Source organism: Schistocerca serialis, chromosome 2 (assembly GCF_023864345.2).
Source record: "Schistocerca serialis cubense isolate TAMUIC-IGC-003099 chromosome 2, iqSchSeri2.2, whole genome shotgun sequence".
NCBI classification, from domain to species: Eukaryota; Metazoa; Arthropoda; class Insecta; order Orthoptera; family Acrididae; genus Schistocerca; species Schistocerca serialis.
The window spans coordinates 713,374,329-713,392,190 of record NC_064639.1 but is presented as its reverse complement, the minus strand read 5'-3'; the positions used below and the strand labels follow the sequence as shown (position 1 = coordinate 713,392,190).

The following is a 17,862-nucleotide window of genomic DNA, read 5'->3' as shown; positions in this document are numbered from 1 at the left end:
GGTAGCTCAGTTGGTAGAGCACTTGCCTGTGAAAGGCAAAGGTCCTGAGTTCGAGTCTCGGTTCAGCATACAGTTTTAGTCTGCCACAAAGTTTCATATCAGCGCACACTCCTCTGCAGAGTGAAAATCTAATTCTAAAAGTATTACATTTAACCCAAGTAACTGAATAAAAATAATAACCATAGTTACTTCAATAAAGATTTAAAAATATAAAAATTTGAAGAAACTGACGAGATCTGAACACACAACCTTTTGCGTGTAAGGCATGTACCTTAACCGTCACACTGAATGAGCAATCTGTTACACATCTCTTTTCAAGTATCACACTAAATTTTGAAACTTTTTTCATTGATTACTCACAAATGAAGGCACACCAGGGTGAATGGCTGCAAGGTGTGATAACTGGGATCCTAAACCTACATCACTGTACAGATAGTTTCAGAAAGTTGATCCTACTGCTGGGGACCTCTCCTTGTAAGTTACAATTGGCTGTGTCACCTTTGATCATGGAGTTACATTCTGAGATTATTAAAAAATATGACTTAGTGACAAATACAGTTTATAAAAAAATTAGAGATGGAAATACAGATATAAAATAGATTAGAGATTTAATTGAACAGGAATTTACAAATGTACATTAACAAAATTCAGACAGTAATGCCAGTGTTGATATTCCAAAACAAGATACAGATTTAAGTACAGTAGACATTTTCTTTTCCACTTTGGCAACTTTGTAGTAGTGTAGTACTTGATTTATTTGAACTACAGTGTCAAGAGCATGCTGTGTTCACTATTAACACTCACCAGGTATGGTAACTAATCAAACTATTTGGGAAAGATTAATTGATTTTAATGCGTGGTCACAATTAAACTGATGGAACACTTATGGTATCTGACCGATCTTAGTCAACAATTATGAAATAATTGCAGATTTGAATCAGCAATTAGCTTTTGGTGTTCATGTACATGATGTGCAAGATATTTTATAAGATTAAGTACAAGTGACTTACTTATGAATAGTTCAAAGTGAAGTTCAGTATTCATTTAAGTTTGAAGCTTATGTGATGTTAAATAGTGAAACTAAGTATTTTAGGAGAATTAAAAAAAGGGAGAGTTCAGGTGGAATTGAGACAGCCTTGTGCCTATATTAAGCAAACTGAGGTGTGTGGGTTGATGGATGTGTTCAGAAGTATATCTCGTGATACATTTTTTGACACTACATGTATGCACATATGATAGTTGTGTGATTTCATCTCAGGAGAGTTCACTGCCTGCGTCAATTTTGCAGGATGACAACTACAAGACCTCAGTTGTCTGTTATAGTACTTCTTTAACATAATGCGCATACAATGTGTTAAATGTTATGTAGTTGTGATTCCCTTGTAACCTTCAGCATGGGAAATTTTGAAACAAACTCAACCACAAAGTGACTTGTTTTCCCTCTTATAAGAGAACCATACTAATATGAAAGACATATATGTAAATAAAGGATGCTGTTGTGTCTTTACTATCAACTTAACTATGTAATACTCACAGGTAACAATTTTCTGCATATCATCTCACTAGCTATACTTAAGTAGCCATATGATACAGTATTTCACTTACAACTGAGAGACTACTCATTCCTTTTGGACATTCTCATAATTAATCTTAGCATAAACAGTTGCAGAATGCTTATGTTTACGATAAGCATTTGGATGAAAGGGCTGAAATGTATGGACAGGTAATGCTACTATGAAATCAGAGGAAATGTACATTACATAAGCTATCTTTTTTGTCCAAATTCCCATATATGGATGCTGGATGTTAGTGTCTTCAGGCCAAAGAGGGGAAGAGCAGAAAGAATGAAAGGCACCCTTACACAGAAGCTGACTGACATGCTGACACCTAAGTGAGATCCACAAAGGGTCATTAAAATCCACAGCAACACAATTAGCTTTAAATAACCAAAAATATGGCATGGTCATCCTTATTGAAAATGTAGGTGTAGGGTAGGTGTACCAAGGACAGACCTGCACCTAAATGGAAGAAAATAGTACTATGAAAATCTGAGTAGTTGCTACGTAGTATTCTTCTGATGAAGGAAAAGATGAACATCAGTAAAAGAAAAACAAGGATAATGGAATGTAATTGAGTTACATCACATGATACTAAGGGAATTAGATTAGGAAATGAGATACTTAAAGTGGTAGATGAGTTCTACTATTTGGGCAGAAAAATAAATAATGATGGCCAAAGTAGAGAGGATATAAAATGTAGACTGGCAATGGCAAGAAAAGTGTTTCTGAAGGAGAGAAATTTGTTAACATCAAATATAGATTTAAGTGTTACGAAATTATTTCTGAATGTATTTGAATGTATCCGTATGGAGTGTAGCCATATATGAAAATGAAAAATTATCGATAAACAGCTTAGACAAGAAGAGAATAGAAGCTTTTGAGATGTGGTGCCACAGAAGAATGCTGAAGATTAGATGGGTAGATCACGTAACTAATGGGGAGGTACTGAACAGAATTGGGGAGAAGAGAACTTTGTGGTACAGCCTGACTAGAAGAAGAGACCAGTTGGCAGGACACATTCTGAGGCATCAAGGGAACTCCAATTTAGTACTGGAGGGAAGTGTGGGGGGTAAAAATCATAGAGGCAGACCAAGAGATAAATGCAGTAAGCAGATTCAGAAGGATGGAGCTTACAGTAGTTATTCAGAGATGAAGACACTTGCACAGGATAGAGGAGCATGGAGAACTGCATCAAACCTATCTTCGGACTGAAGACCACAACAACAACTTGAAGACCACAACAACAACAACTTGAAGACCACAACAACAACACCCTTCAGAGACAGGAGGTTTAATTGATAACTTCTAACGAAATAGAATAGGGTTGGTTTTGAGGTTTACTCCGAGGTTGCCAAGTAGAGGAACCTCCCCAAGTTGCAGTGGTCCAGTTAATATAACAGGTTAACAAGTGAATAATAAGAAAGCAGCTGTCTGAGCTTTGTTTGCTGTTTTTAATGTAGGCAATGTCCGACCCCGGCAGCTGAGTGGTTAGTGCGACAGACTGTCAATCCAAAGGGCCCGAGTTTGATTCCCGGCTGGGTCAGAGATTTTCTTCGCTCAGGGACTGGGTGTTGTGTTGTCCTAATCATCATTATTTCATCCCCATCGACGCGCAAGTCGACGAAGTGGCGTCAAATCGAAAGACTTGCACCCAGCAAACGGTCTACCCTACGGGAGGCCCTAGTCACATGATATTTACATTTTATTGTATGCAATAATAAGAAAGTATAGTATGCTACAAAAAATCATCCTTGGCCTTAAGAATGTAATTCCTCTTGCTAAATTATGACAATGAATAAGTATGTGTTGTAATCATTATGGTGGCATAATTTGCAAGTATACCATGGATTATTTTAGGATAGCTTGGTTTAAATTAGTATCAGTAATCAAGCTAATAGCTTACTCTGATTTGCCAAAAGGATTTACAAATAAGAGAGAGGTGCACCTGACTAATCTGCTCTCTCCGCAGCGTAGTCCCCATGTGTGGACAAAATGAAACAATAAATAGGTAACTTCCAGAAGAAGTAAAGCAGTGCACATTCAGGACAGGAAATGATCATTACTCGATGTTCCTTAGAATAATTATGCAAGAAATGCTTATTCTTAGTTAAATATGAAACTACAGAGTAAGCTAGAGGTATAAACTGGCTTGCCAGATCTTGTTGTGGTCATTATGGATGAGCTAAGTTAGAACTGTGAAATATTTAGTGATTCAAAGTTTAATTATATGAGCTGATACTTGGTGGAGAGATTCCACTTAACGTAGTTTAAAATTTGAAAATGTAAAAACAACTAGTTTCTCTGCACTTTTTTACAATACGAATGGGATTTCATACTTACAAATACTATCCATGTACACTATATTATAGTGGCAACATCATTTGTCTAATGGTGGAGATACATGGTGTAAAGTGATGTGTTACCAAACGTCTGCCTAAGTGACAAACGATGATTGCGACAGTTAAAACTATTTTATTAGTTAAGTAAATTAGAATCATAAACTGCCTGGAAGTTTTGTTACTGTTTACGCATGTAAATGGGTACGGATGGCTCTCAAGTGCCTTCAAGGTGGGATGATGAGGACAGTTTTACTACACTTCACAGTGCCTGTTGGCTTGGCAGTTATTCCATGCTACGATACCCTGTCTTGGATAAACAGGGCACACTATCAAATAAAAGGGTGTGCATGACAATGGTGCTGATATCACAGAAGACAGATTGTGCTTAGTTAGCTGTCAGACCATAAAGAACTGTCATTTGTTAATGCCAAACAGAATTAATGCAGTGTCATATCACGTGTACAAACATTAACAGAATATGAAGTGTTAACTTACATATTCCAACTGTAATGGAGGGAGCAATGTAACAGAATTTTAGAAGTACTTTCTATTCTTTAGTATGAAGTTGAAAATTTATGAAAGCTCCCAGATTCCAGTTTCCTATTGCAACAGTGAAGCAGTCCAAGTTAACCCTTTACACTCCATAATGCAGACACAGGGCATCTCCATGCAATCTTATTTACAAGGGTGAAGCAAAAATATAAACCAATTTTTTTTAATTAAGCTTCAGAAAAATTCATACATAGGAACTTATTTTTCTATATAGTCTCTTGAACAGGAAATACATTTTCCCAGCAGATAAGCTGTTTCTTGATCTTGTTTCCATAAAATGAGTGTGGCTGTGGCAGCAGCCAGTTTTCCACAAACACCTTTGAAAGCACCATCATCATCAAATCTATGTCCTCGGACTGCTTCCTTTAGTAGTTCAAACAAGTGAAAATTGTAGGGCGATACGTCCGAACTGTAGGGAGGATGAAAGCACCATCATCATCAAATCTATGTCCTTGGACTGCTTCCTTTAGTAGTTCGAACAAGTGAAAATTGCAGGGCGATACATCCGAACTGTAGGGAGGATGTTCTAGTGTGGTCCGGAACAAGTCCTGAATTTTCTGTTGAGTTCAGGCAGCTGTGTGGATCTGTGTGCTATCATGAAGGACTGTCACATCCCGGATTGCACACCTTTTCTGATGATATGCATATTTTGTTTGACCTAAAAGCTGGCAATAGTATGCGGTGTTCTCACTATACAATGTTTATGAAGAAAATCAATGCGAGAAACTCCTTTAAAATAAAAAAAATCAGTCACGCTTGTCCTCAAGCGACATCAGATAGCTACGTTCTTACCTGTTTCCTGTCCTTATAAAAATTGATTGTGCCATACGTAGCACAAGTATTTTCACAATTCTGAATAGTTTCATGCCCTCTATTGTGAGAAACTTGATTATAATGCACTGTGCAACAATGATGATTCCTATTGCTCTGACATTGTGATTATGACTAAAGAAACAGTACAATAACATTCTAGCTATCAAGAACAATCACTGGAAACGAAAGCAACAATTAGCAAGTATTACACTGCTCTCCATTTACAAAAGGGCACATAAATGGAAATTATGGTTTATATTTGATTGGCCCTTTAAAAGTAACAATCCTCCCAATCTGGACATACAGATTTCTCACAGACTACAGTGTATAACACTTCAATATGCACTGTTCATTAGTTACTCTATTTGGTGACTTTCTTAAACAAAGTTTTAGTCTCTTGCTTGTTCTTGTGTTTGAACTGTACTTTATTCTACACTCTCTCAGTTGATGAATCAATGGTGTTTTATCTATTGAGACTTTGTACAAAACATTTAGACATTCACTTGGAAATAGTTTATAACATTGTCATGCACATAATTTACACAGTGGCTGACCCTGATGTCAGTGTGAACATTTTATAAGGGCACCAGGTAACAGCATATGTGAAAGATTAAGGAAGAGTATTTGCTAATGAAATTGTCCAGAAAGTAACTTCAATAGAGATTCTGCACATGAAAATTGTAATGTAATTGAGATGTACTGAATGAAGATAAACTAAGTGACTACCTGTGTAATTATATCCAGTGCAGATAATGAACTGTGACTGTAAATAGTGGATTATGTAGATTATATGCAACCATTTGTTTTTGAATTTGATATGATTTATTGCACCATTTACGATAACATAATTTTCAAGCCACTGCAGGCTCATTCATCAGACGGAGGTGTTCAAGCAACATTATTTTCAGGACCATGTGTAACTACTATCTTATGGTATTGACTACAAAATAATCCCAATATGATATTTCACCCAGCTTACGCGCGCACACACACACACACACACACACACACACACACACACACACACACACAGTACTATCTGGACTCAATATTATTGCACTTGGCCTCCCACAGATATTACCAGAAACACATGGTGACCTTACAGTAAGCATGTACAGTGATGACTAAAAAAATTGTATCGCACTGTCAATTATGTCAAGATAGTTATGCATATACTATCAAGTGCTTCAGTGTGTCCCCATGGAATATCACAATAAAAACTCATGATAAATCACACAAAGCGCCCTCACTCCCACACACAATAGAAGTGTGATCATCTAATACTTAGGTGCACTTGGTTCCACAGTAAAAAACCACTGTGCTTTTGTTTACCTTCACAATCTTGTCTTCTTCTCCTATCTACTCCCTGATTTATTTGTTTTACTGTCTCTCTTTTACAGTAAATGCAAATATAGATGCATATTCTGCCTTCAAAATGTGAAATTACCTACCAAATGCTAGCGCATTTTCATAGCACAATTGTATCTGGATAAATTGTTTTATCAATAGCTTTATTTTCTGCATATAAACGTAATCCATTTTTGGTTATCTGTATTGTGTGTCAACCGGCAAAACCCAATTTGGAAAGATAATGTGTATAAGAGTGTGTTTGAAAAACAAAAAGTGGATGACTGCAATGATGTGTTAGTGTGTTCAATGCTCTGGTGCCATGCCAACAGTGGACAATCAAATGGTGTGTCGAAGATAAACCCCACATAATGCAACATATGACTTAGCCATGGAACCTAGTAACATAGGACAAAGAAATGCATACATTTGTCTGGTAGCTAAAGTTGAAAAGTTGATCTAATGCAGGTACTTTTAACATGACAGTTTTAGGTTGCAGGTGGTTTAAATTGTGATTCGTCAAGTACTGGTAGAGGTCAGGCCTAAACTATCTCATTTACAACATTGCCAAGATCAGCAACATCTGCCTTATAGTCATTGCCCAATCATTTGGGTTGCATGTTAATCATCATTCCTGCATTTTGAAACACGTGAAGAGACTAATGCTCGTCAATCACGAAGTTCAATTATGAAGCTCACAACACCAGGAGGTATTGATAATCCCCATGACCATGCACAAGTTCTGCTTTCACAGGAACTTAGAACACCGGTGTAGAATCGTTGCCCTGAGAGGAGGTGGCACCACTCCTATGTCCTCTGTCAGTCACAATTTTAGTTTATTTATGCTCTTGGCCAACTAGCAGCTACAGAAACTGGTTGGAAAAGGAAAAACAAAACCAGAGAATGTATTTCTACTACACCAAAAGTCTTCCTCTAACATGCAAATAGAGTTATTTTCAGTTCTCTTCTGTGCTAAATTCCTTGTCAGTTCTCTCTATTGGGCTGTGAAGTATTTGGTCAAATGGCTATGAATGCTCATAGAATTTTGAAATCAATATTACACAGATATTGTAGTTATCGAACTGGATGAGACAAGAAAAATAATGTCAAGAAATACTTTAAATCAGAGACGCACTCTGATCACTGGGGAAAAATTCTGCTGGCTCCAGAAACAATCATTTGTTGAAAGCTTAGATAGAGCCACAAGAAAAAAAAAAAAAAAAAAAAAAAAAAAAAAGCAATGAACGTAACTTTTTTTGGTAAGAGTATATGCTAATTTTTAGGTCCCTACTTATTCCCAATGAGCCTCTTCAAAGCTCACAGAGCAACCTCTGTTTTTGAATGGTTTTTACTTCAAAACTCCTTGTCTCATTACCATACAGCTAAATTAGAAGAACACACAGATGTAAAATTTCCTTTTCAAACCCACTGGATGCTTAGTTTAGGACACCCTACTTTCTTTACCAAAGGCATACCAGTTTGTTTTTACTTTTCTGTTTATTTCTTTTCCTGTTCATCCTGTATTTGTCTTTAATTCTTCTAAATTCAAAAATTTGACTCATTGTATGATGCTATTATAGTCTTTATTACACGAGGAGACTTCAACAAGTCACACATTATTGTAGCAGGCAAAGTGACTTTTATTGAAAGCTGCAGTACACTACAGAGTGACTCAGATGTGTGACACTACTTTTCAACATAATCAGCAAGTCTTTGTAAACATCCATCAGAATGTTCTACCAATAATTCAGTTCCTTAACAACAGAAATCCTTAGTGACAGAACCACTCATGAACTGTTGTTTGAACTTCCTCATTGTTAAAAAAATTCTTATCCCTCAGATTTTCTCGCAGTTTGCAGGAAAGACAGAAGTCACTTGATGCAAGATACGCACTTCCCTATCAGCATCACCCATGTCTGTGTAGACTTCATCAAACTGTTGGCACCATTTCACTATGGCTGGACATGACATTGCATCTGATTCATATATCACCTCAATTTAAGAGTGACTCAGTGTACAATTTAGATCTTATTCCCATGAGGATAATACCGTCCTGCGTACATCAACTTTGCAGTAAGTTTTCTGTTGCCATTTCCTCTGACTCTGACACTATGATGCACCTATTATTTGTACTGTAGCAAAAATGTGTCTGCTGGAAGCCTGGAACATGTACTCTTTTCTGACAATGTGCCACTCTTGTTGCACAATGGTCTTAATGTGGGACGATGTGTGTAACTTACTTTCTGAAGTTTCTACATAGTTTTATTAGAAGACACGTGAAAAAGTTTCTGAATACTGGCGAGAGAATTAAAGTTTTCTGAGATGATAATGCTCACTTTCTCACGAGTTACAAAATCAACATGCCAAACCTTCACACTCTTTTATAAAAGAAAGTCTTAAAGCTTTTCTAAAATTTCAATAACAATCATTATATGTGGCTGTTACAGTCACACATGTCATATAATCCCTACTGTCTTATAAAACAGATCACTGATTTCCAGTGTCACAAGGTCTTATTCCCATTACTTCCTATCTACTTATTACACCAATCGCTCCCCAAGTGGTGTTAAGTTCCATATGAAATACAGATATAAACCCTTTTCACCAAGTGTACTGTTTATTAACAAATAACATATTAGCATAACGATGATGTACAGTAGTGCACAGTGATGTGTCTCAAAACAATCCACTACTTATGTGTGAGCTGAGGTTTCAATGGCTATTTCAATAAAACTATTTTGAGTATGCAACCATGACATTCTGTTCTTGTACAGACCTACGTTTCATCCACATGCAACCACGGCCAAAAGATTGATCTATACAATATATGACCGCACTCACCTGTGCTGAATAGTTTTACCAAATAACCCACTATTTATTAACTTATTTCACTATAGATAAAAAGCAAATAAAAAACAGTAATATTCTTACCTGTTGCTTTGCCACATTCCGTGGCGGTTTGGCAATACTGTCAACATATGCCAACTTTGTTTGTCGAATTGGTGTTGATTTTGCAATAGACTGTTGTATGTTGGATGTCAATGCCTTCAGTTTAGCCTCTTGTTCCTCTACACAGCGCTGTAAAGAGAAAATAAGGAATACAAATATTTAATAACATAATAAAATATGTTACATCAAACCACTGTCTGTAAACTTTTGTTAGGGTACTCTGCACTCTCATTTGAACTTGGCTGGGGTTGAAAGACATGAAACATTACAGGTGTTTTGTACCCACAGTCAGCTTTCACAATACAACAATAACACGTGTAATAACACTATAGTGACCACTGCTAAAGGCATTGTACTACGTCTGGCCGGTTTCTTGCAAAAGTAATCTCACAACCCCTCGAAGGTAGACACTTGACATGAGGCATAAAGCATAGGTATAGCAACTGCACAGCATGAGCAATGCTGGGCCTCTTCCATCTGCATTCTATTTTCATCTTGTAGTCTACATATTAAGAACACATCACTTGTGCATGCCCTGCATCTCCCTCTATTGTTGTTGAAGGTTAAAATTTACAAGCAGTATGAGGCTGTTCTTATTTTACATGATAAAATATGTACAGCTGTATTCAAAATCCTTATTAACTTTTCAGTTGCTGCAAAACAGAATATTTGCAACATAGTTAGAAGTATATCTCCTAGCAGACATTTTTAATAATGTGTAATGCTGCATATATTCAGTCACAAAACGTCCTGATGTATGTACTAACTACACAAAAGTTCCCACACAGGTGAGTGTATTCATGTTGTTGGAGCCAACCTGAATCATGCTTTCACCTTCATAGCTTCCTCCATTCACTCCCCAGATGTAAAAAGAAATATGAATCCCACATTCTACCATGCCCACATAGTTCAAGGAACAGAAATGGTATCGGTCCACCTGTGTGTGTACCGATAACCTATTTTTATTACTGGACATAAAAAACTCGCATGGTTGAGGATTAGTCTCTTCACTCACTTCAAAATACAAAAACAATGATTAATGAGCAACCTAAATCAATGGGCAATGGCTATAAGGCAATTACTAGCTGATGTTGAAAATGCTGTAAATGAATAGTTTAGGTCTGACCTCTACCAGTATTTGTTGCAATTTCATGACAGCTGCTTCAAAAGTGAGGTTAATTTTGGCCAACTTTGCTGATAGGTCTGCGTGTTTGTTTGACAATGCCATACATAGAAAACAGAGAATCTGATAAAAAAGTTTGATCAATTACAGGACCTTTTTATAGAGCAATTCAAAATTCCTATTATGGTCTTCTGGAGGCTTTAGAGGTTATAGCAGATGAAGTTCTGATCAGGAACCCACGTCCAGAAATGTATCGTTTGGATATAAAATGGGTTTGAAAAGCATATCAGTTTCAAATCTCCCAGTTCACAGTACAGACACAAGCTGAGAAGAGGAAATTGTTGTCAGCCACTGTTTTAATTATGACATCACATAACACCTTCATCCTACCACAATAACAGCTGCAAGAAAATGGTACATTTGAAACTATGAGGGTTGGGTATCATGCTCTGTGGACATGCTGCACTGTAGACCTTGAAGAGGACATCCGTTGTCACACAGAAGAGGACCTGAGAACATGTACTCAAAACATTGCACATGCCGTGTGCTCCTACAGCATACAGGTCAGATCAGATCTCATTGTCTCTGCTGTGTGTGTAGCATTGAGCAGGAGATTTGAAAGTGATTACGTTATACAGTAACATACTGTGATATTTCTGTTCACCTGCAAGACATTTTGGCACCCAGTTCGCACACAATTATATATGGAGTTCCAGCATAGTTGCTAAGAAAAATATTTATTTGTTCTTTCCTCTAATCATTGTAATGCTCTGTCTGTGAGATGACATGCTCAAGCATTTCTTTCTTCCTGGACAACTACGTTCACTACAATTAGACCTTTGTGGCTGAATTTATTTGTCTATTTAAAACCTTTATCTACTACAGCAATAGACATGTATGTGCACATTATTTGCATGGTTTCAATTTTTACTTTTAACCAAACAGGGTCCCCCCTGCAAGAAGTTGGTGCATAATGAAACACCAAATTATTTATGCTTTATAACTGGAAATGTATTACTTTCGTTTTTCAGCCAAACCATGTTCAGTTCCTGTCTTCATCTTTTCTCACTTCTTTTCCCCATGACATACAAGTAAATGACAACAATTTACATTAATACCTCACTTCTACAAGACACAATTCTGCACAACTGGTTGCTTGTAAATGTTAAAAGATAATGAAATTAACGCAACAACAAAGCATCCTAACAATGTGCCACTGGTAACACTGTGTCTATGACAAGGGCTCAAAAAACATCCCATTGTGTCACACTGATATCTTGTTCAGTTCATCAGAAACTGTTATTTGAGTGAAATGTGGTACAGCATTCATGGTAATTTTTGCAATGCCTCATTTATGGGAGCAAAATGCAATGTGAAATTTTACCTGATAATTGAGAAAACATTTATAGGATAGTCAGGATGGTCCACATGTGAGCTTACAGTATCTAACAAGTTTTACTTGTAACCTGAAGAAGGAGGGGAAAAATCTCATCCAGCTGTAGTTCACAGAAGGGTACATCAGACTTCTAGCAAAGAAACTAATTGTAAGTTGGCACTAAAAGGGAGTAGGAACACGAGGGTAATCCCAAAAGTAAGGTCTCCTATTTTTTTATAAGAACATAGACCTGTTTATTTCTACAATGGTTTATATCACTAGCGGACCTCACATCCAACAATTTTATAGGAATAAATGAACTTTTGAGGAAAGTTTAAGCAGATGATGGTCTGGGTCAAAAGCAGTGTTATGAGTTCTCTTAATTTGAAAGAGATTATTATTATTATAACCCTTGACCAGATATGCCTTCAACCACAAACAGTGGCAATTATACTCAGAAAAAAAGAGGTTTGTGTTGTGAGATTTTAAGTGAAAACTGAGCATGCATCAAGATGCAGCAAATTTGATTCCTTGTTTGTTGACTGAAGAGTAGAAGAAACAGCAACTGAATTGTGAAGGAATACCGTGATGAAGCTGAAAAGGACAAAAGTATTTATATAATGAATCATTGTACCAGAAAAACATTGTTTTTCTAGGTACAACACTGAGTTAGCAAAGGATCTCAATGCCAAATAAAGTGTGATAATCTCACAGATCTAGGTCAGGATAGTCAAAGAGAGAGAGTGGTACGTGTAGACTGTGGGTTGGAATGTCATGCGGGTGACTGTAGTGGGAAATTGAATAGGGAACTCAACAAAGTTATACCATGGAACTGTAGGCTCTGCAAAAAAGATAAAAGAATCACTGAGCAGGAGGCAGAGATTTGTACCCCTTGGGCTGAATTAGATCACACGAAGTCTGAACTTTATAGGTTGAAAGGAGAAAGGATCCTGGTTAATGGGTAAAAATAACAAGTAACGGGAAAAACAGGAACAGCTCTTCAGCTTCATCCACATGTGAGCTTACAGTATCTAACAAGTTTGACTTGTAACCTGAAGGAGGAGAGGAAAAATCCCATCCAGCTGAATGTCACAGGAGGGTACATCAGACTTCTAGCAAAGAAACTGATTGTAGGTTGGCACCAAAAGGGAGTAGGAATACGAGAGTAATCCCAAAAGTAAGGTCTCCTATTTTTTTTATAAGAACATAGACCTGTTTATTTCTGCAATGGTTTACATCAGTTTACAGCTTGAACATTTAGCTATTTTTCGGCATAATCACCATTTCTGTCTATGCATTTTTGTATACGCTGTGGCAGTTTTTGTATGCCCATGTCATACAAGCTCGCTCCCATGCTGTTCAGAAAGTTATGAACCTCTTCTTTCACCTCATCGTTGGAGCTGAATCGCTGGGACCACAATTAACGCTGACAGGTACTGTGAGACTCCGAAAAAACTCGAACGGGGAATTCAGAACTGGGGAAGAGGAATGTTGAGCAAGGGCGTACACATTCTCCATGACAATGCTTGCCCACACATCACTCAGCGAACCGTTGCTCTCCTGCAACAGTTTCAGTGGAACATAATCACCCACCCACCCTATTGTCCTAACTTGGCGCCCAGTGACTATCACTTGTTCCCTAGGTTAAAAGAACATTTGACCGGAAAGCGGTTCAGCTCTGACAACGAGGTGAAAGAAGAGTTTCATAACTTTCTGAACAGCATGCCGGCGAGCTCGTATGACATGGACGTACAAAAACTGCCACAGTGTCTACAAAAATGCATCGACAGAAATGGTGAATATGTCGAAAAATAGCTAAATGTTCAAGCTGTAAGCTGATGTAAACTATTGGAGAAATAAACAGGTATATGTACCTATAAAAAAATAAGAGACCTTCTTTTTAGGATTACCCTTGTAAAAGATTGTTGCTGCTAGATGGTAAAGGATAAATTAGGAACAGGGTAACAGGTCACAAGTATTGTGATGGCAAATGCTAGCCTCAGCCAGGTGACATCAGATGTAGGGAATTTGTGAAAAGATTTTGAAAAAGAGGATTAGGTCATTGTTGTAGGTGAAGCAGGAAACAGCCAGAGTAAGAAAATTAATTACCACATTAGGGGCGATCCGTATGAAGCAATAGTAGCAACTACACACACAAATGTGAGTTCTGTGAAGGTCCTGCAGTGCCATGACCAGCCCTGAGTTGACACTGTTGTGAGCCTTGTCAACACTGAGTTGAAAAGGCTGCCACTGACTGAAATGAAACCTGACATTTTGTAGTGAATAATTCAGGGTAAGCTGTAAATGATTTAATTAGTAATCGTCGTCCTTTACCACAAGCTTGTTTCGGCTACAGCACCACACTCAAGAAAACCTGTAGATGTCACATTTGGTGAATATACTTACATTTATAAATGTTGCACAGAAAGCTCACATTGCAAACATACTTACATCTAGTTGGAACAGATGCCCATACTGCATCAATGATTGAACCGATGACTGTTTATATGTTGCTAGAGCGTAAGTTTTGTCTGTATAGAATATTTTCACAAAATACTTTTGACATTTGGGATGGCAGCTTATTCTTGTTGATGCTGTATCTACACAGTGCAATCTTTGCTAGTCAGTGATGTTAGTAGTGTTTCATTAATATTATAATTTTGTTATCATTTGTAACTACAACAATCTTTGGTTTTCTGTTTACTGTGATTTTTATTAATTCTTGTGTTTCAAAATGTCAATAAAATTTTTAGATAATTTTTATGTTTGAGGTTGATCTGTTCATTAAGGAGATCAATTGGATAATTTTTTGTGCGGGTATATATTTCCAATTCTTCCAAGCTGCCCATGGTATGTCCATTTGGTATTCTGTGTAGAACCTGTTATGCATTTTTGATATGTTCTGCTTTGTGGATTTGGTTTCTGAGAAACTGGAAAAAGCTTCATAGACTGCTGTTGGAAATTTTTGGGTGTTCTTTGAAACCGATGTTAAAATTTCCTCCTCTTTGACAGATACAGAATTTTGCACAGTAGTAGTAGTAGTAGTTGTTGTTGTTGTAGTTGTTGTCTTCAGTCCAGAGACTGGTTTTATGCAGCTCTCCATGCTACCCTATCCTGTACAAGCTTATTCATCTGTGAGTAACTACTGCAACCTACATTCTTCTGAATCTGCTTAGTGTATTCATCTCTTGGTCTCCCTTTATGATTTGTACCTCCCATGCTTCCCCCCCCACCCCCCAATGCTAAATTGGTTATCCCTTAATGCCCAGAACGTATCCTACCAACCAATCCGTTCATCTAGTCAAGTTGTGCCACAAATTTCTCCTCTCCCCAGTTCTGTTCAGTACCTCCTCATTAGTTATGTGATTTACCCATCTAATCTTCAGCATTCTTCTATAGCACCACATTTCAAAAGCTTCTATTCTCTTCTTGTCCAAACTATTTATCGTCCACTCTATACTCAATGTTAACAAATTTCTCTCCTTTAGAAACACTTTCATTGCCATAGCCAGTCAACATTTTATATCCTCTCTACTTCGGCCATCATCAGTTATTTTGCTCCCCAAACAGCAAAACTCATCTACCAGTTTAAGTGTCTCAGTTACTAATCTAGTGTCTCAGTTCCTAATCTAATGTCTCATTTCCTAATCTAATGTCTCATTTCCTAATCTAATTCCCTTACCATTACCTGATATAATTTGACTACACTCCATTATTCCTGTTTTGCTTTTATTGAGGTTCATTTTATATCCTCTTTTCAAGACACTGTCCACTCTGTTCAACTGCTCTTCTAGCTCCATTGCTGTCTCTGACAGAATTACAATGTCGTCGGCAAACCTCCATGTTTTTATTTCTTCTCTGTGGATTTTAATTCTGACTCCAAATTTTTCTTTTGTTTTCTTCACTGCTTGCTCAATATACAGATTGAATAACATCAGAGATAGGCTGCAACCCTGTCTCACTCCCTTCTCAGCCACTGCTTCCCTTCCATGCCCCTAGGCTCTTATAACTGCTATCTCGTTTCTGTACAAGTTGTAAATAGCCTTTCACTCCCTGTATTTTAACCCTGACACCATCAGAATTTGAAAGAGAGTATTCAAGTCAACATCGTCAAAAGCTTTTTTTAAGTCTACAAATGCGATAAACGTACGTTTGCCTTTCCTTAATCTATCTTCTAAGATAAGTTGTAGGGGCATTATTGCGTCGCATGTTCCAATATTTCTATGGTACCCAAACTGATCTTCCCCGAGGTCAGCTTCTACCAGTTTTTCCATTCGTCTGTAAAGAATTCATGTTAGTATTTTGCATCCATGACTTATTAAACTGATAGTTTGGTAATTTTCACACCTGTCAACATCTGCTTTCTTTGGGATTTGAATTACTATATTCTTCTTGAAGTATGAGGGTATTTCGTCCGTCTCATGCATCTTGCTCAGCAGATGGAAGAGTTTCGTCGTGACTAGCTCTCCCAAGGCTATCAGTAGTTCTAATGGAATGTTGTCTACTCCCACGGCCTTATTTCGACTTAGGTCTTTCAGTGCTCTGTCAAATTCTTCATGCAGTATCACATCTCCCATTTCATCTTCATCTACATCCTCTTCCACTTCCACACTGTAGCCCTCAAGTACATCACCCTTGTATACAAGGGGGGACCCATAAGAAACCAGACTCTGAGGGCGCTGCCACTCGTAGAAGTAGTGCAGGGTTCTCACACTAGATGGTGTTAGTAGCGACCTTCATGAAACAGCTGTGCAGACGGCGTCAGTGTAGAGCTGAACGTGCAAGTGTGGTATTGTGTTTCTCTGACAGTTGGCGGGTTACCTCTGCTAAGTCGTTATGTCAACTTTAAAAGAACAAAGGGTGAGTGTGAAATTTTGTTTCCTGCTTAAAAAAACTGCAACGGAAACACACCAAATGCTTCTGGAAGCTTTCCAGGAGGATGTTATGAGCCGCACACAGGTTTTCGAGTGATTTGGGCGCTTTAAACGTGGTGAGATGTGTGCTGAAGACCAAGCTCGTTCTGGACACCCTTCAACATCGCAAAATGAGGAGAACATTGAAAAGGTCCACCAAAAGATCAACGAGAATCGTCGCCAAATGATCGACCAAATTTCATCAGAGACAAGAATCAGTTGGAGCTTGTGCCAGCGGATTTTGAGTGAGGATTTGCACATGAGCCGTGTTGCTGCTAAATTTGTTCCGCACCTTCTCACACAGGAGCAAAAAACCATCCGCATGAATGTGTGTCAAGACTTGAAAACAAAGATTGCACGTGATCCAAACTTCTTGAACAAAGTCATTACAGGGGATGAGAGTTGGTGTTACGGGTATGACCCAGAAACCAAGCAGCACTTTTACTTGGATGTTTTAAGGTGTCTGCAAGAGGATGTGAGGAGGAAACGCCCGGAACTTTGGCAATCAAGTGACTGGTTTTTGCATCACGACAAAACTCCAGCACACATGGCCTTAAGAGTGACCCACTGTTTGGCATCTCAGAGGTGGTCTGTCGTTCCCCACGCTCCATATTTGCCGGACCTAACCCCGTGCGACTTTTTCCTATTTCCACGAATGAAAAAAAACGCTAAAAGGGGAGCGTTATGATGATGTGGAGGCGGTAAAAACAGCTTCGCAAAGGGCACTGGACAATATCAAACTTGAAGAGTTCCAAACATGCTTCCAATAGTGGGAAAAGAGACTTGGCAAGTGCATCGCATGTAATGGAGAGTATTCTGAAGGTGACTGAAGTAATTTTGTAAAAATTATTTTTTATGACAACAATCCGGTTTCTTTTGAGTCCCCCCTCGT

The 17,862-nt window shown here is 37.9% G+C and overlaps 1 protein-coding gene across 1 annotated transcript in view; it reads right to left on the bottom strand.

Annotated features, from left to right (window-relative positions):
• The window catches only part of LOC126457896 (transcription elongation factor B polypeptide 3), a 163,852-nt gene that overhangs the window by 50,314 nt on the left and 95,676 nt on the right, over nt 1-17,862 (bottom strand). The window contains exon 7 of the mRNA XM_050094568.1: nt 9,542-9,688. Within this exon, the coding sequence (XP_049950525.1) occupies nt 9,542-9,688 (147 nt within the window). The remainder of the gene's footprint in view (nt 1-9,541; nt 9,689-17,862) is intronic.